Consider the following 21,777-nt stretch of genomic DNA (forward strand, 5'->3'; position numbering starts at 1 on the left):
GCGCTTCCTGGGGGAGAAGGCTGGTCTGAGCCGACAGGGAGGGAAGTGGAACTTTGTGAACCTCCTTTACACCACTGTGGCCCATTTTGCGGCCTGGTTGCCCCCTTTCCCAGGCCCCACGCCAGCCAGCTGCCCCCCACTGCTCCCTCCTGGCACTGCGGGCCCCCAGAGCCCCTGTGTGCCGAGCCACAGGCAGGGTGGGTGGCCGGCAGTCTCCCCAGCTCATCAGGCCCATTTTCGGGCCTGCTCCTTTTGCTCCTTTTTTCAGCTCCATCCCAGGGCCGAGGCCAGTGGGGTCCTCAGGACTGGGCGATGGGGCTCTGAGGGCAAGGTCAGGCCCTCTGCATGGCCTTTGAGTATCAGGGGAGGCTTCGCCCTGTGGCACTCCTCAGAGCAGAGGGGTTGCTGATGAGGGAAGGGAACAGGCCAGCCTCAAATCAGACCTGATTCGTGCCCAAAACGAAAGCCTCCGCGTCCCGTCCGTTCCCACAGAAAGAAAACTAAACTGCTCTCCCGGCTGCTCAGAAAGAAGAACAGGTACCAGCACCGAGTGCTGCCTTGTGGGGGTGTCTGAGGCCAGCACCCTGGCCGGCCGGCCCCCGTGCATGCACCTAGCGCCCTGCTCTGGGAGGGTGCCACTAACCCCTAACCTGTCTTCCTGTGTGTGGTGCTGTGGGCAGGGATGCTGGTGGGAGGGGCCGGCAGGGCGGCAGGGCTGCGCTGTGTCCTGTGTGTGTTGTGGGGGGCAGAGGGCTCAGGGGCTGTCAGGTGGGAATGAGGGGGGCAGATGGCCTGAGCTCAGCTGAGTGTATTCTCTGTACCACAGTGTGTCCTCCTGGCTGTGGCCCAGACCAGGAGGCTAACGGGGAATGTAGCCAGAAAGGAGGCCTGGCGAGGCTCAGGGGAAGGCCTCTGGTAGCACAGTGCTGGTTTTTAAAAGTTGTGTGTGTGTGTGTGTGTGTAAGGAGGCAAATACGTTCCCGTGAAACACAAATTCACTAGAGATGAGGAGGGACCACGATGTCCCTCACACGCCTGTCGCCTGTCCTATCATCTAAACGCCCCCTGGGTGATGTGGTTGCTAACTTCTTTGTAGCCTTCCAGAGCTGCCCTGTCTGACATTTGCCTCAGGAGGCTGGTGAGCACTTGAAATGTGGCCGGTGTGACTGAGCAGCTGAACTTTTAATTTCACTTAATTTAAATATAAATTCAAACAGCTGCCTGTGGCCAGTGGCTAGTCTTCATCAGCGCCGTTCTGGAGTTTCCTGATGCAAGAACAAATACACGTTTTTATTTCCTGCCCCCTCGCACCCAAGTGGCTGGTTATGCACACTGTTTGCCCTTGTTCTCTATTCTATACCGAACGATATGGCTGGGAGACCTCCCCTCCTCATCCCGAGCAGCCATTCTCCCTGCGGTCTCTGGTTGGCTTCTTTTGTTTTCCCCCAAAGGGTCTGTGGGAGCAAAGGTGTGGAGCTGGTGACTGCGGTGTGGGTGGGGAGTGGGGACCCTGGGAGCGGGGCAGTGGTTGGTGTCTTGGTGTGAATGGGTGGACAGGCAGGGAGGCCGGACGAGGCATTTGGGGGCTGGCTGAGGAGTGGGCACAGGGGCTGCTGCGTGACGTGACGTGTGGGATGAGACTCATTTGCCTCTAGGATGTTTGGCTTTCTTGTGCTGTGGAGCTGGGCTCCCTGGTGGAGCCTGGCAGCGGCCTGTGGGGTGGCTTCCCTGGGGATCGAAGACCTCCAGCTTGGAGTTCCGCCTGGGGCTGTCACTGTCTCCAAGGCAGGCCCTGTGCCCACGCCCCTTCGTTCCCCCCCATTCTGATACACGTGCACGTGCATTTCTCACATGTAAGCACAGGGACATCCACTCATGCACACATGGACATCACATTTTCGCAGCAAATCTATGTGGACACACACACCCCCTCCTTTCCACACGTTGATGGACACACGTGCATACACACATGGACACACATTTCCACACAGGGATTCTGGGGCACACATCCCATCCCATGCACACCTGTGGGTTCGTACATTCCCTCTTGTAAGCGGTGACCTCCCTCCATCAGCCTTCCTCTCTGGTCTTACCTCCACAGTGACAACGCCCCTGCAAAAGGGAACAAGAGCCCTTCGCCTCCGCCAGATGGCTCCCCTGCCGCCACCCCAGAGATCAGAGTCAACCACGAGCCTGAGCCGCCTAGCTCGGCCACAGCCGGGGCCTCCCTCCCCAAGTCCCCATCTCAGGTAGGCACCATGTCCGTTCTCCGCCCTCTTTTCCTCCTGCATTACCCGTGTGCCCCTGCTTACCAGTCTTCCGTCCCCAACTCTGGCCTGGGTTCCCTTCAGTGACTCTGCCTTGAGACCTGTGACTGTGTCTCTCCCTCTACCCCCTGCAGCACCCTCTCCTTCCCTTTCTCCCTGGCCCTTGGGGCTGTTGACTTCCTCCATCTTCCTTTCCTTTCGGTTCAGGCTCCGGGGCCCTTAGCCCCGGGGGCATCCAGACCTGCGGAGGTGGCTGCTTTCCCTCCTCCTCACCGTCTCCTTTGGCGTAGGCCATGCAGGACCTTTCCAGGGTCAGCAAGGGAAAGGGCGCAGTGAGGGGAGTATGAAGTAGCCAAGGGGACAGGCCCTGAGCTTCTGGAAGCCACCTGAAGCCCGGCCCGCACCCCTGCCGGCTTCTCCAGGTTTCCGCCCCGTCCCCGGGAGCCGGCCTGCGGCTCTGTCTGAGCTGTCCGCCTTCCCCCAGCCTTCCGCTCCTGGCAGCAGCCCTCTTGGTGGCGGGCCGTCGCCCATCCCGCAGCTGATTCGGATAATGATGTGAAGAGTGTGATGAGAGTCCACACTTGAATAGCACTTGCTCCGGGCCGACACTGTGCTAGCACTTTCTACACCGTCATGCATTAAATCCTCACAACCACTCTGGGAGGCGGATGCCCGCCCCAGCTCGACATCTGAGGAAACCCAGGCTTGGGGGGTTTCCTGACTTGCCTGAGGCCCCCCAAGTGGGCAGGCGTGTGGCTGTCCTGCCCGGGCCCACGCCGGGCACTGGCTCCGGCTCTGTGCTGGACCCCCAGGTGACAGGCGAGCCAGAGTTCCTCCAGCTGGAGGTGCAGGGAGGGTCCCGGGAAGGCAGAGCCCAGGCTGGGAGGGCAGAGCCCAGGCTGGGAGGGAGGCTGTTTCTCAGCTACGGCTTCTCTCTGCAGTGTCTCACCCAGCTGGGGGTCAGCACAGACCTCCTCCAGCGGCCCCTGGGCGGCCGGCATGCTCTTCCTTTTTTCTCCTCTTCTTTTCTGTCCTCTCCCTGTCTTTCTGTTTTCACTTCTCCCCCTTCTGTCCCCTCCCCTCATCCTCTCTCTCTCTGCACAGCATTTCTGGGCCTCCTGCCTCAGTCTCCCTCTGGGGGTGGTCCTGTAGTCCTGGTGTCTGTGCCTTGGGCAGCAGTGATTCCTCTTGCTTCATCTTCTTCGTTGCCTGGGTGCAGCCACGGCCTAGGGTGTGACTAACCGTGGCTTTGTCTCTGTCTGTCTGTCTGCCCCGCCCCCACGCTCCGCTGGGCCTCCCTGTGCGGCCCCTCACCCGCCGACCCACAGCTCCGGAAAGGGCCACCAGTCCCTCCGCCTCCCAAACACACCCCGTCCAAGGAGGTCAAGCAAGAGCAGATCCTCAGCCTGTTTGATGACACGTTTGTCCCTGAGATCAGCGTGACCACCCCCTCCCAGGTCAGCCGCGGCCACCGCGGCCCAGCTCTCTCTTGCTCTCTCGGGGTGTGCATGGCCTTCTTCCTTCATCCCATGCCCTGCGCCTCTGCCTCAAGAGCCAGAATCTGGCCCTAGAGGTTGGCCCAGAGCCTCCCCCTTGCTCATTCATCCATCCCTCCATCCATCCTCCCTCATCCATCTCTGAGCATGGACTGTGGCCAGACGCAGGGACACGGGTGGGTGGTTGTCGTGGAGCCGGTCAGCTCAGTAGTGGCCTTGTACCTCCACTGATGCGATGGCCGAAGGGGAGAGCGGGAAGTGGGGGAGGACTCGTGCCAGTCAGGGAAGGCTTCCTGGAGCAGGTGACATTTGCCAGGTGGCTGCAAGCAGACGCATCGCTTTAGCCAGAGATAGCAGCATGTGTATAGGCCAGGAGGGGTGACTTCTGGGAGTTCAGTGTGTCTGCAGAGTGCTGCAGTGGGGCAGTAAGAGGAGGCAGTGGGAACATAGTTGGGAAGACTCTGGAATGTCCGGCCAAGGCATCTAGACTTGAGCTCCCAGAGCTGCTGACTGGCTTTGGCGCTGGGACTGTGCTTGGGTCACAGAGCAGGGCTGCTGCTTGTTAGTGCCCCGAGAAGCTATGTCATGCCTGCCCACAGATGGACAGAAGGAGGGCTGAGCAGGAAGGTCCCCGTGGTGGCACGGGAGTGGGCTGCACACTGTCATATCAGCTCACAGAGGCCACACTGTGCTCACCCCTCCAAGCCACGTCTCCAAGCCTTGCAGCCAGGGCCCTTCCCACTAGGGGCCTCACTTGTGGTGCAGGCTGGCTTGTCCCAGGCTGTGGCCCCCCCTTGCTCCGGAGCATTGCCGTAGAGTTGCTCTGCCTAGGGCCTCTGGGCTCTGCCCCCTTAAGGCTCCTTTGCCCAAGCTCAGAGGCCTGGAGGGGAGGGGCAGGGCCAGAGGGTCCAAGTGCGGAGGGAGAGGCAGTTGGGACCTGAGGACAGTGGTCTCTGCTAGGAGGGGCCTGGGGTGAGTAGGACTCAAGCCCCAGCAGGAGGACTCCAAGTTAGAAGTAGGAGCTTTCACCACAGGGTGGCTGGTGGGCAGGTGGGTGACCCCTGGCTCAGGGCCCTGGGAGGCAGGGGAGCTCCTCTCTGTAGAAGGTGGCCAAGGCTGGTCCAGGGGTGCTCCTGAGTGGTGAGGAAACCCGTTGGCACGGCGTCTGGGGCAGCGTGCTGCCGGAACGCTCTCCAGCTGGAGTATGTCTCCACCCTGGCCGTGCACACAAGGGAGACGGGGACGCAGAGCGCTGGTAAACACTTAGTAGGGAATGGCGCCAGCCACTGGCCTACGCGACCTTGTTGGGTTTCAACTATGCTCCGGGAGGGGTTGTTGCCCCATTTAACAGGTGAGGAACCCACGGGTCTGCCCTGCAGCCAGACTGCCTGCACCGAGCGTGTCAGCCTCTCCGTGCTCATGCTTGCTGCATGCCTGCCTTGCCACCCCGTCTGCCCACTCCGGGGGGCCAGGTCTTTGCCCCGAGGGTGGGACGTGCCCACCGTGGGTGCTGCTGCCCGGGGCTGGGGTGGGCTGTCCGTGATGCCGTGCTAACAGGGCTGCTCTTCAGGGCTCAGGTGAGTAGCCTGCGTCCCTGCCCCGAAGGACAGTTCTGATCCTGCGTGGTGGGGAGGCTGGCCGGCTGGGCGGCAGGGCGGGAGGACGTGGTCTGCCCTTTGGCCGGGTGGCGCTGTCCCCTTGGAGCGTGAGAGGGCAGCTGTCAGGGCTTGATGGACTTCTGACAAGGGGCTGGTGATGGGGCTACTGGCGGAGGGAACTGCTGCTGCCAGCCGGCGGGAGGGCACCTAAAAGCCATGCACTCATGGAGTCTTGAGCACTCCCTCGCTCAGAGAGGGCAGGGTTATGGGGACAGAGCAGTGACCGCCCCCCTCCCCGCCGCGGCCCTGTGCCTGGCTCATTAGACAGGGACCAACCTAAGGAAAGTTAGTGGCTGGGGGTGAGCCTAGGGCAGGGGCTTGGGGGTGGGGACCCATGTCCGGGAAGTGAGACCACTCGGCCTGGGCCCTCTGAGGTCTGTAGCCTGGCCCAGACTGGATACCTGGTCCTCTGAGCTGTGGGACAGCTGGTGCCTTGTGTTCTCAGAACTGAGAGTCTTGGGTCTCTCCTGCTGGACCACAGCTCAGCTGTAAAGGCCTTCCTGGGGAGACTGTCTCCCCAGGACCCAAACCTTGGGTCCTTCTTGCTGGAAGACCTCAGGTGGACACAGGTGGGGAGGGTGCTCCTGTCAGCACTGGGCACCATCAAGAGCGAGTAGACGTGGGAAGCTGGTCTGGCCTGGGCTGCTGGGCTATGGCCCTCCTAGCACCCTGAAGTAGGGCAGGAGGACCCAGGGCCAAGCCAGGGCCCTTTTCTCTCGGGCAAAGTGCTCCCTGGCCCCCAAAGGGAAACCCTGTGTATGAGCTGGAGGTGCCACTGAGCAGGCCCCGCCTCCTCAGAGGACAGTGTGTCCTCTGAGCGCTGGTGCTCACCCAGCCCATCCCCCTCAAGAGCAGCTCTCCCTCGATCATCCTGCCCAGCTTACCGTGGGGCTGGCTTCTCACAGTGTGAACACAGTCTCCTGGGGCCATGCCTGTTACAAGCATTTTCCTGGGCTGCGCTCGGGCCCACTGAATGGGAATCTCTGGGCGTGGCTGGGGTAGCACCTGCAGGTTGAGCACAGCTGCTCCCAGTGTTGGGGAACCCGCACTTAAGATTGGGCTCCTAGGCAGTGTGCCCAGGGCTCAGCCCTGTCCTCATTCTGTGGAGCTGGCTGCTGGATGGGTGTCACCATAGGTGACCTGTCTGAATGGGGCAGCGAGGGGAGGCCAATGCCTGTCCTAGGGGCCCTCTCAGTTAGAGGGGGCGTGTGTGGTTTTGTCCAGCCCGGGTGGGGGACTGTACTGCTTCTGGGGAGGGCGGGTGGGGACGCTGGGAGAGCCCGTGGGCGTGGGCTGGGGGGGCAGGGAGGAGGAGCAGGCCCCGGGAGACGGTCTCGGCCTGCGGGACGGAGACTGACGGCAGAGCCGGGGGTGGTGCTGGGCTGGTGGCTGTTGCCCGCTGGGTCTGTTGCTGCTGTCTGAGGTGGGTGGCGAGTGCCGTCTTTGTGTGTGAGGCGGACGTGTCTGTGAGCGTGTGTGCCTGCCGTGGGCACCCTGTGGAATGCTCCTGGCCTGTCACTAACTGCTGTCCTCCTCTGCCACGCTGCCAAGTTTGAGGCCCCGGGGCTTTTCTCGGAGCAGGCCAGTCTGCTGGACCTGGACTTTGACCCCCTCCCGCCTGTGGCGAGCCCTGTGAAGGCACCCACGCCCTCTGGTCAGGTTGGTCTGAGTCCACCAGCACCTGCGGGCCCATGGGTCTCTGGGGCACCGGGTCGTGGGCTCATGTCTGGCCACGTGTGCCCATCTGAGCCAGGCCTTTGGGGTCTAGGGTCAACAGGCTCTCCTCCCACTCACTGCCCTTCCCCTGGCCCCCAGCTCTTGTCACCTCCTCCAGCCCCGAACATGAGGACGGGAAGGGCAGACACAGGTCAGGGGGAAGACCCTCAGAAGGAGGGTCAGCTGAACACTCACTTGGTAACTTATGGCCCCTGGCAGCATCCTGCCCGTCTCCTGGCAGCAGCTCCGTGTCTGGGCACTGCCTGGCCTGGGGTCTCAGCCCCCTGGCAGGCGTCCAGGACTTGGCTCTCTGGAGACCTTGGAGCCTGGCTCCGTGCTGCCCTGTGCCTGCTGGACTCCAAGGACCTGGGGTGGGGGGTCACTGGGGACTGCTTGCCCACCCCCCATCATGAACCTCTGTACTAACTCTGTCCTTCTCCCTCTCTGCTGCGCTTAGTCAATTCCGTGGGACCTCTGGGAGGTAAGCCGTGTTTGCTCTGTGCCCACCCCCGGGGGGAGCTGCTCCTCCATGTGCGCCCGGCCCACCCTGCCCGGTCCTGCAGCTAGCCCGTTCACAGGGGCATGCATGGGCACGCAGGGCCCGGTGCTCATGTGCACAGGGAGCCGGCCATCACTGCTTGTCTCCAGCGGCCCCACTGCTTCCCGTCTGCGGAGAAACTGCCCCTCAGCCAGACCCCATGGGGAAGGGGCTCCTCAGTTTAGCCAGAGAAGAGGGTCCTTTGTGGTTCGGCTCGGTAGTCAGGGTCTGTGAGTGGTCGCCTGGGATGGATGTGGTGCCCTCATGCTGGGCTGAGGCCCGTGAGGGGGGCCTTGGGGTGGTGGGTCTTTGTCCTTGAGGAATTGTCTGTCTGTGGGGGCCCTACAGGGCAGCGGCATCAGGGAGCTGTTGGGACAGGGGAGAGAAGGAGGGTGGCTTGAGACGCAGGAGAAGCAGGGTGAGGCCAGGTGTCCTTATGTGAGCCGTCCTGCTGGGCCGGTGTCATCCTCACTGGGTGGCTCGGGCATGAGGCTCAGGGGGGCATGGGACTTCGTCAGCAGCCACGATGCAGCTTCTGCAGGAGCAGGAGCAGCTGGCATGGGAGTGCTGGTAGCATATTCTCCCAGGAGCTTGAAGGCTCTGGATAGCCTTGCTCTGGAGGAGGCCAGAGAGAGCCTGGTGTGGGCAGCCATCCTGATGAGTGGATTTGGGTGGGTGCTGAGCTGTGTGAGGCTCATTTGCACCTGCTCATCCCCTTGGCAGTGCTAGGAGCAAGGAGGTGGGAGTGGTTCCCTTTAGGGGTTCCATGTCTGCCCCCCGTTGGGCCAGGCTGCCTGCCGCAGGTACCCAGTCTCCCTTCTGCCAACACTGGGCTGCTCACGACTCTCTTCTCTTGTCTCGTGCCCTTGCCCAACACCCTCTCCTCCCCGGTCTCCCACCCCTCCCACCCTGTTCTCCCTGGTGGCCCATCACTAGCCCACAGAGAGTCCAGCTGGCAGCCTGCCTTCCAGGGAGCCCAGCGCTGCCGAGGGCACCTTTGCTGTGGCCTGGCCCAGCCAGACGGCCGAGCCGGGGCCTGCCCAAGTAAGTGTCCACCTGCCAGCCCCCACCTTACCCCAGTCTCTGGGGGTGTAGCCGCGAGGAAGAACCTGGAGGAGGGGCACAGGATGGACAAGGCCACTGTGGGCCTGCGGGTGAGGCCAGGGCCATGAGCCAAGAGGCCCCTGGATGGGGCCTGTCACTCCTGCTTGCAGTGATTCAGGCCAGATGGGCCCTTCTCCTCCTCGCCAGCCCCAGCCTCCCAGCTCAGGCCTTCCGCAGAGAGAGGGAGGAGTGGTCAGAGCATCCACTGATTTATAGCAGGCACTTTCCAGGATTTTCTCATTTAATTTTCACCCTAACCTAGACATTTCCTCCTTTTACAGATGAGGAAGTGGGGGCTAGGAAGCTTGAGTGATTGATCCCAGAGCTCGGAAGTGGCTGAGTGTGAGTGTTGGCCCAGGTCAGCCTGACGGAGGCTGGGCAGTGTCCACTCTGCCTTGGCCGGGCCCCCACCATGGTGCCCATCACGGTGCTGCCCCCTCCTTGGGGAGCCGGTGTCCAGGGCCAGGCAAGGGCTGCTTGGCCTGCCCTTCGTTGTTTGGGCTGGGACAGGTGCTTGCTGCTGGCTCAGCCACCAGGCCAGTCAGGTGGGAAGAAGCTGAGGCTTGGCCAGGTCTTGGGCATAGAGGGCAGGGCCTGTGAGGGGGGGGTCTTGGTGGCATCCAGGGGCCTGTGCGGCCCATCACTTGGCATCTCTGTGCTGCCAGCACCTTCTCCAGCTGCTTCCCATGGCAGGGACCTGGCCTTTCCTCCAGGGGCTCCCTGTACCACACAGAGGCACTGGCGAGCTCTAGACACCACTCGGGGTGCTGCCCTTCATGGCCCCTTTCCTTGTCCTGGTTACAGCGTCTGTCCTGTGTCTGACCCCATGCTGGCATTTATGTTGCAGCCAGCGGAGGCCTCGGAGGTGGCGGGTGGGACCCACCCTGCGGCTGGAGCCCAAGAGCCCGGGGAGACAGCAGCAAGTGAAGCGGCGTCCGTAAGATGACAGGGACCAAGGCCCTGTCTTTTATTTCCTGCTGTCCACCTACCCTCCCGCTCGTGGCTCCCCAGCCCCGTGTTTTGCCTGTGCTCCTTGCTCTGTGCTGGTGCAGGTCACAGTTCCTGTCGAGGAACCCGGAGACACACCAGTCTGGCATCAGTCACAGAGACCCTCCCCTTCCCTTGCCCCTGTGGCCCCTGCCCTCCCGCGACCAGCTCCCCACATGCTGACTGTGCTTCCTCCCCTCCCCGCCCAGAGCTCTCTCCCTGCGGTGGTGGTAGAGACCTTCTCAGCAACTGTGAACGGCACCGTGGAGGGTGGCAGCGGGGCGGGACGCTTGGACCTGCCCCCGGGGTTCATGTTCAAGGTAAGCCCAGGCCAGCTGACCCCACAGCCTCCATCTGACCTGACAGTGCCCTTTTACAGATGAGGACACTGAGCTGGGAGGCTATATGGGTGTGCCCAAAGTCCCCCTGCCCCCACTACCCCTGCTACCCAGTTGTCGAGGTGGTATCTTGAGCCCTGGTCCTGCCGCTTTTGCATGCTCCCGGTCACCATGTTTCCAGGGCACACTGAAGCCACCACGAGGCCTGGTGCACTGCGCTAGGTTGCAGGTGGGACCAAAGGCCTCGGAGGAAAGGGGTGTTGAGCTCTCGCCCAACCTCTGTAGGTACAGGCCCAGCACGACTACGTGGCCACTGACACGGACGAGCTGCAACTGAAGGCTGGTGACGTGGTGCTGGTGATCCCCTTCCAGAACCCGGAGGAGCAGGTGAGGGCCCCGGCCGGCTGGGGCGGGAGTGGCCAGCAGGGGGCAGCAGAGACTGACCAGCTGCAGACCCACAGGCCCAGCATGTGGCGGCTCACCCCTCCTCCTCCTCTTTCCTTTTCTCTTCTCCCCTTACTCATTTTCCCCTCCCTTCGCCTCTCCCCCATTTCTCTCCCTTCCCTTTGGCCCCTTCTCCCGTGCTGTCACATTTCCCTGGGTCTCTCTGCCTCCCCCCGCCCATCTCCGTGGACCCTCTGTCCTTCTCTTCGGACTGTCAGCTTTCCTTCTTCTTGCTTCCTCCTTCCTTGGCTCTGCCTTTGTCTCAGTTTTTTTGCATCTAGGTGTCCTTCTCCCCTCCTCCTCCCCTACCCCTCAAGGTCTCCTTCCCTTCCTAGGACAGGATCCCTGAGCCACCTCTCACTGAGCCCTCCTGCCCGGCAGTGAGCTAGTGAGGTGCCTGCTCGGCAGCCCCACGTTGGGCTGCCTCCTCCAGGCTGGCCTTGCCCCCTGCCCACAGGGGCAGTGTGTGGTTTCCTGCAGGACCCCTGAACAGCCCCAGCTGTGTCCCCAACTGTTTCCCAGGCCAGATACCTCCCAGACCCTCCCTCTGCTGTGGCTTCTCCTTGTTAGTCAATCTCAGAGTGAGCTCCCAGTGGAGACTGGGGCTGGCACAGAGCAGGGACTCCCTCCTAAATTCGGACAGGCTGCTTGCTTTGGGTCGCTGTGGCTTCTCAGCAGGAGCCTCACTGTGGGGCTCAGTGAGCTGGGACTTGAGGGCAGCAGGTACTGACTGAGGCCACAAGGGCTGGGAGGTTTGAGTAACAAGGATTTCCTGGGCCCAGTGCTAAATCTGCCAATTCCCCTCAACCCCCGGGGTCTCCACTCATGTCCTCTCTGGGCCAACCCTGGACTGGGTGGGATTTTAAGAAGCAGAATCCTGGCTCCCGACCCACAGTGGGGGTCATGTAGGTGGGTGGACATGGGTCAGAGAGGACATGCATAGGCTCTGTGACAGGCAATGACATAATGAAGACCTAGGGAGATCCCAGGCTTAGCATGGTCAGTGATGGCCTCCACCCTGGGCAGGGATGGATGGCCCCTACAGGCCCAGGGATCAGGGTCTGGGGCTAGGGAACTTGTCAGGGCTTGGGTAGGTGGTCCCTGTGAGGGGTCAATATGAAAGCAAATGTGTGCTCTGTGGGTACCAGACAGTGGGAAACTCCTTGGCCTGGGATTGAGGGCGTTTAGACACATTCAGACCAGTGCAGCGATCAGGCTGCCTTTCTAGAGAGAGGAGGACTCACCCAAATACCAGAGTTAAAGCCACCTGCTAAAGGGCAGATGGCTCCTAGTTTGGGTGGGATTGGGTCTGGGGTAGCAGGGAATGCTGCCTGGAGGAGGCATTCTTTCAGGTGGGTATGATAGGCTGGAGGAAATGATCAGGAAGAAGGAGGGGACATCCTCCCAGCAGATCTCCAGTGAGATCCATGCCCTGCAGGGTTTGAGTGCCCTCTGTCCCCAACCCCATGTGACCTGGGTGCTCCGTTTCACTCTCAGGATGAAGGCTGGCTCATGGGCGTGAAGGAGAGTGACTGGAACCAGCACAAGGAGCTGGAGAAATGCCGGGGCGTCTTCCCTGAGAACTTCACTGAGCGGGTTCAGTGAGCGGCTGGTGTGGCTCTCTGGGCGTGTGAAGAACACCTTTTCCCGAAAAATGTGTGTTTTTTTTTTTTTTTGATTTTGTTTTTAAACTTCTGAAAAGCAAAGGGAAATTGAGAGGAGAGACCTAAGCCAAGAGGTATTCTCCCAAAGATTAGGTTGTTTTCCAAAGAGCCTGTTTTCGGCAAGTCCAGTGGAATCACCAGTGTTCCTGAAGCTGCTGTGTCCCCTAGTTAGTTCCCGGCCGCCCCCCCAACTGCGCCTGCATGTGTGCCTGGCCGCAGGGCGGGGCCTGGGGGCTGCCGAGCCACCACGCTTGCCTGAAGCTTCGGCCGAGCAGCCTGGGCAAGGGTCCTCTTTTTTCTGGCAGCTGCTGTGGGTGGGGTTGGGTCTCTCCAGAGACCTCAAGGCCCAGACATCAGCCTGGCCTGACCCTACCCCGCAGCCCGTCTGTGTGCTGTTTGAAAATAAATCTTAGTGTTCCAAACAAAATGAAACAAACTGACAAAGACACTCAGAAAGCCTATGTCCATTTATTTGTCCTCGCTCCGTTTCTGTCTGCAGTGTGATGACACTGTGATTATCAATGATTTTCTCCCGAGACAGTCCGCTCCCTCAACCCTCTGCCAGGGCAAGTTTTGCTGGTCAAGAGGCTCCATTCTCGCAGGTCCCCCACCAGCTGCGGCATGCATGCCACCTCCATTTGAGTTCCTCCGGCCCCACTGACAGCTTCAGCCCCTGCCCCCTGGTCTTTTGACTGGTGGTTGGTGGGGTGCAAGTGATGGGGGCTGAGAGGCAGGCAGGGAAGGTGCTTGAAGAGCCAGCTAGGTGCCGCCCTAAGTGACATTATTTGATATGTGTGAGAATTCCAGGGTCAGGTGCCAGGACTCCATTTCCCAGATGAAGAAACTGAGGGCCAAGGAGGGTTGGTGGCTTGCTGGTAAGTAGTGGTACAGGGTTCTGAACCTGCACAGTTGGCCTCGGGTGCATGGGGGAAGGCCTGAGCCTGGCGCCAGGAAGGACAAGCCCAGATGGCCCAGCTTCTCCCTCCTCATGCCGCCTGCCTCGCTTTCCAGCAAGAAGGTCCCCACTGCACGCAGCCCAGTTCTTCAGCTCCTCAGTGAGCTTGGGCTGCTGTGAGCAAGCCTGTGACACACACAGGGCTGGCCCGGGTCCGGAGCTGTGCTCGTGGGCCCAGGGACCAGCTGGACTTCCAGGTGGAAGGGACTTCTGTCTACATAACTCTGGATAGTGGTGAAAAGCCGGTGAAGGAGACAAACGTCAGAATCTTAGCTTTATTTTTGGGTAAAACCCCTGAGCTTTGCTTCAGGTGGCAGGGTAGTCACTGCCGTGGCCCTGCCTTGTCTGTGGCCGATACTGTTGGCCTGACTGCCGTGGTTTCTGTGAGCCTGGGGAGGCACACGGAGCTCATTTCCAGTTACCCCTGTTTCGGAAGCTTTAGCTTTTCATTCGTTCGTCCACTCTTCCCACACTAACAGCTCATAGCTGCTGGAGCTGGGTGCAGTACCCCCTGCCCAAGTGGGTAGGCAGTTGGCCTGAAGCCTGAGCTGGGCCGAGTGTCTGGGAGCTGGGACACTACCAGGTTTGTGTCTGTCTGAGAGAGGCGAGCAGCACATACCTTGTCAGTGCTAATGGTCCCTCCCTCTCCTTGCCCAAGGCCACAGACTCTGCACAAACAGTGACCAGACTATTTCAGAAGGCCCCAGCCCATCTCTGGGAACTCCCCCTGGTCTCCCCTCCCTCCTGCCAGCTCCCAAGCCCTTCCACAGCGACTTAGACACTGGCCAGCTCTGGCCGGCCTCTTGTTCCTCATCCTTGGTTGGATTTGGAGACCACACTGGCATTGTTTCTCTTGGTCCCCCTGGCCCTGACACCCGTGGTTCTGCCTCTGGGAATTTAAGTATTCACGCCTCTAGTGTCACCCACTCCTAAATACCAGGTCTGAACTGGGACATTGTGACCAAACCTTGGGCTCATTTGCTCAGCAAGCCTTGGCTGGGCATTCTTGGCATCTAAAGTAGGTGGGCACTCGGGCTATAGCTCAGGCCTTCCATGATGCTCTTGGGCACCCTCTTCCCTGGGTATTGGCTTCATTTTTGGACAGGGTTCCCAACAGTTTCAGGTTTGATGTCTGTGCACTGCACTGTACAGAAGAGACCTCCGCAGAGTGACACGAGTCTTCCTTTCCATAAGCCCCTCAGCAAATCTTTGTCTCATTGGCCTGAGTCCCCAGGGCTGAGTCAGTTTCTGTGGTTGGGGCTTCTGATTGGTCCCAAAGTTACAAGGCCTTGAGCTGGAGGTGGGGCTGGGTCAAATGGAGGAGGGTGGACTCCTGAATGCAAATTTGGGCATGGCTTCCAAGGAGATGGGGAATGGGTTCTAGGAGCTCAAACCAGTGAGTGTGCACTGCATTATGGTGTCTTCCAGAAGGGGCCATGAGACCAGGGAATGTGACTGGATGGAGGCTACAAATGGGTGTTTGTGTGTGTGTGTTTGTGAGTATGAGTGTGTGTGTGAGTCTTGGGAAACCCTCACTTTACTCACCTCAAGAGGGTAAGTGTGTGACCAGAGAACATAACGCATGTGGGGCTGTTTCTCGTGTTCCAGAAGGAATAGTCATCTGACCCCCTCACCCCAGAACTTGCCCCACCACGGGAGATGGTATAGACAGTGTGCTGTCTTCCTCAGCCTGTGTGGTTGAGGATACATCTGAGTCTGTACAGATCCAGTCTCCTGAGCATTCATTCACTTGCTCATTCATTCATTCACTAACCAGCCATCTCCCACACAGTCCCTGAGATTACAGAGAAGATTCAGGTGTGGTTCCTATCCCTGAGGCACTCACAGTTTGGGGGAAAGTGGGCAAAAAAGGACCACAATAGGGGCTATCGTGGTTGTGTGGTCAAGGCTCTGCAGACAAAAAGGAGCTAGCACTCTGGCTTCACATGGGAGAAGGAGTCTCTGCTGAGCCTGTCGAGGTGACAGGCATCTCCAGGAGTTGATGCAGGGAGGTTCCATCCCAAACAAGTGGAAGAGGAGGCAAGCCTGGGCAAGAGGAGGGGGCCAGTTGAAGAGGCCTGTGGGGGTTCAGGCTCTCGCTGGGGAGCCCGGAGCTCAGGAGAGAGGTCGAGGCTGAGGGGCACTGAGGTGGAGACTGGGGCCAAGGAACAGATGAGGGCACCTGGGGGAGTTTGTAGAGGAGGCAGGGGGAGGGCCTTGGGGCAGCCTGACCACCAACATCAGGAGGGAGGAAGAGGTTTCGAGGCAGGACTGCTGAGGAGTGGAGAAACACCTTGCTTTAAGAAAAGCTCCTTCAGAAGCCGTTTGTGGTCCATGAGGCCGGAGAGGGGCAAGGCAGTCAAGACAGCCTGCCTGGCCTGCTCTCAGGCCGGGCTCCTGGGAGGGGCCCCTGCAGGCCTGTTGGCAGACGGGGCAGGCTGCTCCCAGCGGCATCCCCGGCCCAGCTCAGGCTGCGGAAGAGCAAATCACTGAGGAAGGGGCCTTCTCAGCATGATTAGAGAGGATAATTACCAAGCAAAGAAGTGGCCTTCCTGACAACCCTGATTACAGATGAGGACCCCGGCTGCGGCGGGAGATGGGGGAAGATCCCCTGTCCCAGCCAGCCAAGGTCAACACACAGTGACAAAGACGGACATTAAGTCTTGCTCAAGGAAACACTTTGTTTGAGTCCCGGGGTGGCAGAGGTCCTGGCCCCCAGCCTGTTGGCCTCCAGTGTTTATCTCATGTCCTTGATGTGCCCTGCTCTGTGTGAACCACTGGAGGCAACCAGGAAGGAGGCGAGCTCTTCCCCAAGGAGATGATAACCTCATGGTGGGTCAAGGTTCATACACAGAAACCACCCTAGAACCAAGGCGATGAGATTCCTTCCTCTGGAAGCCTGATACAACACTACCATTCTTACTTTGGTCGTTCTGGAGGATGCATGGTTTCTCTAGAGCAGAGTCATGGAATGGGCCGGGAAGGCCCTCCTTCATCATGAGCTGGCGACTCCAAATCTATTGCTTCAGGAGACTGTCCTCACTGAAGCTTCAGGAGGGTGTATCCAATTGCCCATCTTCTCTGGAGGCCAGCGGGCATCTCAAACTGTTTATGCCTCTAAGCTGGGCTTGTCAAACCTGCAGTGTCCCCTAGACACCCCCCACCTGCCACCTCCCCCAGGGGCAGACACTGCTAGGTACCCAGCCAATACTCCTGTGTTTCTCCTCTCTAACCAAACGCTGATTATTTTTAGGGTACCAATGAACTCCACAAAAGTCCCTCAGCCTTCCTTGCAGTTACAGGTGGCTTTATGACACAGTCCTGGCCAATGAGATCAAGGAGGGCATCCCTTCCCAATTAAAAAGTCAAAGCCTTTTCCAAGGGAAGCAAGGGCAAAAATGAACTATTGGGACTTCATCAAGATAAAAAGCTTCTGCACAGCAAAAGAAACAGTCAACAAAACCAAAAGACAACTGACAGAACGGGAGAAGATATTTGCAAATGACACATCAGATAAAGGGCTAGTATCCAAAATCTATGAAGAACTTATCAAACTCAACACCCAAAGAACAAATGATCCAATCAAGAAATGGGCAGAAGACATGAACAGATATTTTTCCAAAGAAGATATCCAAATGGCCAACAGACACATGAAAAAGTGCTCAACATCACTCGGCATCCGGGAAATCCAAATCAAAACCTCAATGAGATACCACCTCACACCAGTCAGAATGGCTAAAATTAATAAGTCAGGAAACGACAGATGTTGGCGGGGATGTGGAGAAAGGGGAGCCCTCCTACACTGTTGGTGGGAATGCAAGCTGGTGCAGCCCCTCTGGAAAACAGCATGGAGGTTCCTCAAAAAGTTGAAAATACAGCTACCATATGACCCAGTAATTGCATTCCTGGGTATTTACCCCAAAGATACAAATGTAGGGATCCGAAAGGGTACGTGTACCCCGATGTTTATAGCAGCAATGTCCACAATAGCCAAACTATGGAAAGAGCCAAGATGTCCACTGACAGATTAATGGATAAAGAAGAAGTGGTATATATATACAATGGAATATTATGCAGCCATCAAAAGGAATGAGATCTTGCCATTTGCAATGACGTGAACTGGAGGTTATTATTCTGAGTGAAATAAGTCAATTGGAGAAAGACATGTATCATATGACCTCACTGATATGAGGAATTCTTAATCTCAGGAAACAAACTGAGGGTTGCTGGAGTGGGGGATGGGGTGGGAGGGATGGGGTGGCTGGGTGATAGACACTGGGGAGGGTATGTGCTATGGTGAGCGCTGTGAATTGTGCAAGACTGTTGAATCACAGACCTGTACCTCTGAAACAAATATTATATTATATGTTAAAAAAAGAGAAGAAGATAGCAGGAAGGGAAAAATGAAGGGGGGGGGAATCGAAGGGGGAGATAAACCATGAGAGACTATGGACTCTGAGAAACAAACTGAGGGTTCTAGAGGAGAGGGGGTGGGGGGTGGTTTAGCCTGGTGTTGGGTATTAAAGAGGGCACGCTCTGCATGGAGCACTGGGTGTTACGCACAAACAATGAATCATGGAACACTACATCTAAAACTAGTGATGTAATGTATGGCAATTAACATAACATAAAAAAAAAAAGTCAAAGCCTTTTCAACAGAAAGGTCCTTGCCTCCTTCCCTGCCTAGAAGGAAGGCTGGAGGCACAGCAGCTATCTTGTGAGCCCGAGGCCACATGCATAAGGACAAAGAACCACTCACTGAGGATGACAGAATGGAAAGGTGAAGGGATAGCATCCCAGAGCTGTGTTCATTCCAACCTGCCTGCCATCTCCTGACTTGGCATGTGAAACAAGCCCGTCACATCTGGGCGGGGGGGCGGTTTGTTACTTGAAGTGTTCTCGATTGCTCCATGTTCCCGTGTCTGCCACTGAGTTCTCTGATTGGCCTCTTAAAGAGTTCTGAATCAGTGTCTTCCTGCCCATCTCCCCTTCCTCCTGGTTCAGGTCCTGTCACCTCCTCCAGCAGTCATGTCACAGTGTTCTTGTGGGTCTCGCTGCCACTCTGGTGTCTCCCTCCAGTCCATCCCTGGAGTGAACCATGGCTGCCAAAGGAATTTTTCAGAGACTCATTCCTGACCACATAGCTCCTGTGTTTTCCCACACAAGGCTGCTCCCTCATCCAGACCCTTTAGGAGCTGGCTCCTGACCATCTCTCTACCCCATCTTCCTCCACTCCCTGTCTTGAATCTACTGTCTCAGTGGCATAGCTGAACCACCTGGCCTCTTCCCGCTGTCCCACTTTTCTCTGTCATGCTGTGGCCAAGTGCCCTCAGAGACTGGCCCTCTCTTCTTCTATTGACACCCACTCCCCTCTAGACCTGAGTGCCCAGCCCCGGGAGTCAGCCACCTCCTCTGAGCTCACCCCCATCGGTCCATCTCTCTGTCCTGGTGTTTGTTGTGCTGCAGGTAGTGGGCTGAGCTTAGCTGCTCCCTCCTCTGACCCCCCTGCAGGAGGAGCCCTCTGTGTCCCCTGGCTCTATCCAGGTCAGGGTCTTGCCTCAGGGTGCTCAGAGTGTGGTGCTCCACCATGCTCTGCTTGGACCCTGCCCTGTGGCCACCACAGCTAATTGCAGAAGCCAGGGGGCATTGTTTGCTAGAAACTGGAGCAAAGGAGCGCCAATCCCATCACCCAACCCAGCAACCTGTTTCATTTTTGCCTGTTTGGGATTGTGGTTTTTAAATACTCAAAGGCAGACTGGCACTTCTCCTGGTTGCATTTTGCCTGGTTAATTTGACCCAATGACTGAGCCTTGTCAGCGATCTGTGGACTCTGAATCTGTCACAGCTGTCTTCTGTCTCAGCCTGTGTCCTAACTCTGGTGAAGCCGGGCACCCAGGGTGGTGCACCAATGGTGGACAGGAGATCAGTGATATGATCAGTTGTAATAAAATCACTGAACTCTACAGAGCCACCTCCTGCAGAGCCCTGAGGCACACCACCATAGACTCATGCTTGCTCAGATATTCTCTTTTGAAATGTTGGTTTCCCCAGCTTGACACCCGCCCCCTGCCCACTGTCCTGTGAGCTGAAAATTTTTATTTTGTTCACAAGAATTTTTTTGAGAGACCATAGGCAAGATTTATATTTAAAATCTTTCAAAATAGTGTGCTGTGTGTATGTGTCCTTATTTGAACAAAAAACTGCAGTTGCTCAGCACATTCTAGAATTTCCTCTGTGGGAAGCATCTTCAGGCCGGTGGCAACGTTGTTTGGGTGCATTCCATGCTGAAAGATTATCACCTTCTGTCAGGGAATTCGATTTTTGTATAATAGGAAGAAAACAATTTCTATTAGAAAAGTTGCCATAGTTTGAAGTTGGAAAGGATCGGGCCAGCAGGAAACAAAAAAATTCCTCTAACAGAGTCAAAAGGTCATTTGTTGGGATAAAAAAAACAACCGTAAGATCATGTTTCCTTCTGAAACATGATTCTCCCTCTCTCTCCCATATGGCCTGGATAGCAGAAGCCAAAGAGGTGAGTTGTTCTTCATGATAAAGTAATTTTGCCTCTGCCTGTGGGGGGTGAGGGAGGTGGGTGTGGGGACCCCACCAGGGGCAGGGTGGGGAGAGATGGAGGAATCTGGAAGAAGACAGGGGCCTGAGGAGGTGGCAGTGAGCCAGCCACTCGCTGGGAGCAGAGGACAGACATGCATGGCAAAAAAACCACTCTCCCCCCAGCCCTCTGCCCAGAGGAAGCCCTAGGAGATAGTGGGGCAGGAGCTGAAATTTTCAAAATATGTAGGGAAGGGACAGTGAGCTGTTTCACTCAGGAGCAGAGGAAAGGGTGATTCCAGAGGGAACAAGGTGCCGGGCACTGACAAGATGGGTGTCTGAATTGTATCCAGGCACCTGCAAGCAGGCGTGGGGGTGCTTGAGAACTGGGCTCTGGCACTGGAGGCATCTAGCCTTAATGATGCCTTGGGTCTCAGTTTGTTTCCCAGCCTTGGGTTTCAGTTTGTGGTGACAACACTTAATTCACAGAGTAGTTGTGGGAATTAAGAAGTATTACAGAATATTTTATTTATTTATTTATTTAAAAAAAATTTGAGAAAGCGAGTATGAGCAGGGGGAGGGGGAGGGGCTGAGGGTGAGGGAAGCAGACTCTCCGCTGAGCATGGAACAAGACTGGAGGTTCAATCCCAGGACCCTGAGATCATGACCTGAGCCAAAGTCAGATGCTTAACTGACTGAGCCCCCCAGGCCCCCCAAAGTATTACAGAATATTTAGAAAAAGTAAAACCATGCATACGTATCCACATACGTCTCATGCAAATAGAAATGCAACACATTTTATTTAACTAATTAGTGAGGAGCCAGTGAGCTGCTACAGGCAGTCTACACAGAACTGGGTTTACAGAGATTTATAGTTTCTCCTGGACAATACTTATGTACATCTCTGTTAGCCCACATTAGCTCACTCTGTCTCTACAGAGCTACAAAACAGCCCAGGCCTAGGTAGTCAAAGGCATGCACCCCATAGAATCAGACAACCCCAAGGTCCACTAAGTCATGTCCAGATTTTCAGCGAAGAGACACACAGTAATTCTTTTGCCTATTTAAAGTCTTTCATATTTTTTAAAGAACAGTCTCCACCCCCCCACCCCACCCCCAGCCCAGGGTCATAATAATCTCCAAAAATTATTCTTGATCCCCAACCAATGGGTCTGATCAGGCTTGGCCTGATTATTTACATAGGTGCAGTGAGTAAATTAATGTTCATTAATTTACAGGCCTCCTTGAGTTTGCTTTCAAATCTAGGGAACCATTCAGCATTGAGCGACAGCAAAGGCCCTGGAATTAGTGTCGGTCTGCGAGTTTTCATAAGGGCCCTCAGCCTGGATTTTTAAAAATTTCTATTATTTGCTAGGAAACGGAGCCCAAGAAGCTGTCAACACCAGGTGACTGGATGACTTCCTCTCTTTTCAAGCTTCCTGAGATGGGGGAATGCTGCTGGCAGGAAGCCACCTTATTTTCCACCCGTGAGGCCGGCACCCGATACGCTCTCTGGGGAGGGCTTGGTGGCATTGATTTTGTACATAAAGTGGCTCATCATACCTGGTTAAATGACAATTATCCCCAGGTATGGCATCCCAAATGCACAGTCCAATTATATTTCAGTAAAAAGGAGGACAGTTTCTCATTGAACCTATGACAATAACTACACTTCCACGAAAAGCTGAAAGAACTAAGTAAGAGTTTCTGAACTCTGGCTGGTCAGTGGGAATCAGATGAAAATGTTTCTTTTCATGCACAGCTATGAGTTGTTTAACAGCTAAAACCAGTGCCAGTTTTCCACTGGACATTCTTCTACTCAGTAAATAGGTCATCAGATCTGTACAAAATGTTTAGGGCAGCACCACTTGTATAGACAAACAATGCCAAAACCTAAATGTCCACCAACAAGAAATGGATAGAATATGGTCACATGATGGGAAAAATGAATGAGTGAGAACTACATATATCAATATGGACAAATCTCAAAAACAATGTTCACCACCTTCTTCCCAGAAGAGAAAACTGCAGAGGGAGAGTTACAACATGCTTCCAATTTTA

General features: G+C 56.8%; 1 protein-coding gene across 15 annotated transcripts in view; it reads left to right on the top strand.

Annotated features, from left to right (window-relative positions):
- The window catches only part of BIN1 (bridging integrator 1), a 55,773-nt gene extending 43,122 nt beyond the window's left edge, over window positions 1–12,651 (top strand). For 2 of the 15 annotated variants that reach the window (XM_044913247.1, XM_021695904.1), the window contains 9 exons: window positions 2,102–2,249; window positions 3,596–3,724; window positions 6,973–7,080; window positions 7,595–7,618; window positions 8,612–8,719; window positions 9,627–9,716; window positions 9,976–10,086; window positions 10,390–10,491; window positions 12,046–12,651. In XM_044913247.1, coding sequence (XP_044769182.1) covers window positions 2,102–2,249; window positions 3,596–3,724; window positions 6,973–7,080; window positions 7,595–7,618; window positions 8,612–8,719; window positions 9,627–9,716; window positions 9,976–10,086; window positions 10,390–10,491; window positions 12,046–12,153 — 928 coding nt within the window. In that variant the 3' untranslated portion in view covers window positions 12,154–12,651. Of the gene's footprint in view, window positions 1–492; window positions 538–2,101; window positions 2,250–3,595; window positions 3,725–6,972; window positions 7,081–7,594; window positions 7,619–8,611; window positions 8,720–9,626; window positions 9,717–9,975; window positions 10,087–10,389; window positions 10,492–12,045 lie in introns of all 15 variants that reach the window. The other 13 variants (XM_021695908.1, XM_021695906.2, XM_044913249.1 and 10 more) reach the window with 9 other exon arrangements.
- Window positions 12,652–21,777: the final 9,126 nt, after the last annotated feature.

The sequence above is a fragment of the Neomonachus schauinslandi genome, chromosome 3 (assembly GCF_002201575.2).
Source record: "Neomonachus schauinslandi chromosome 3, ASM220157v2, whole genome shotgun sequence".
NCBI classification, from domain to species: domain Eukaryota; kingdom Metazoa; phylum Chordata; class Mammalia; order Carnivora; family Phocidae; genus Neomonachus; species Neomonachus schauinslandi.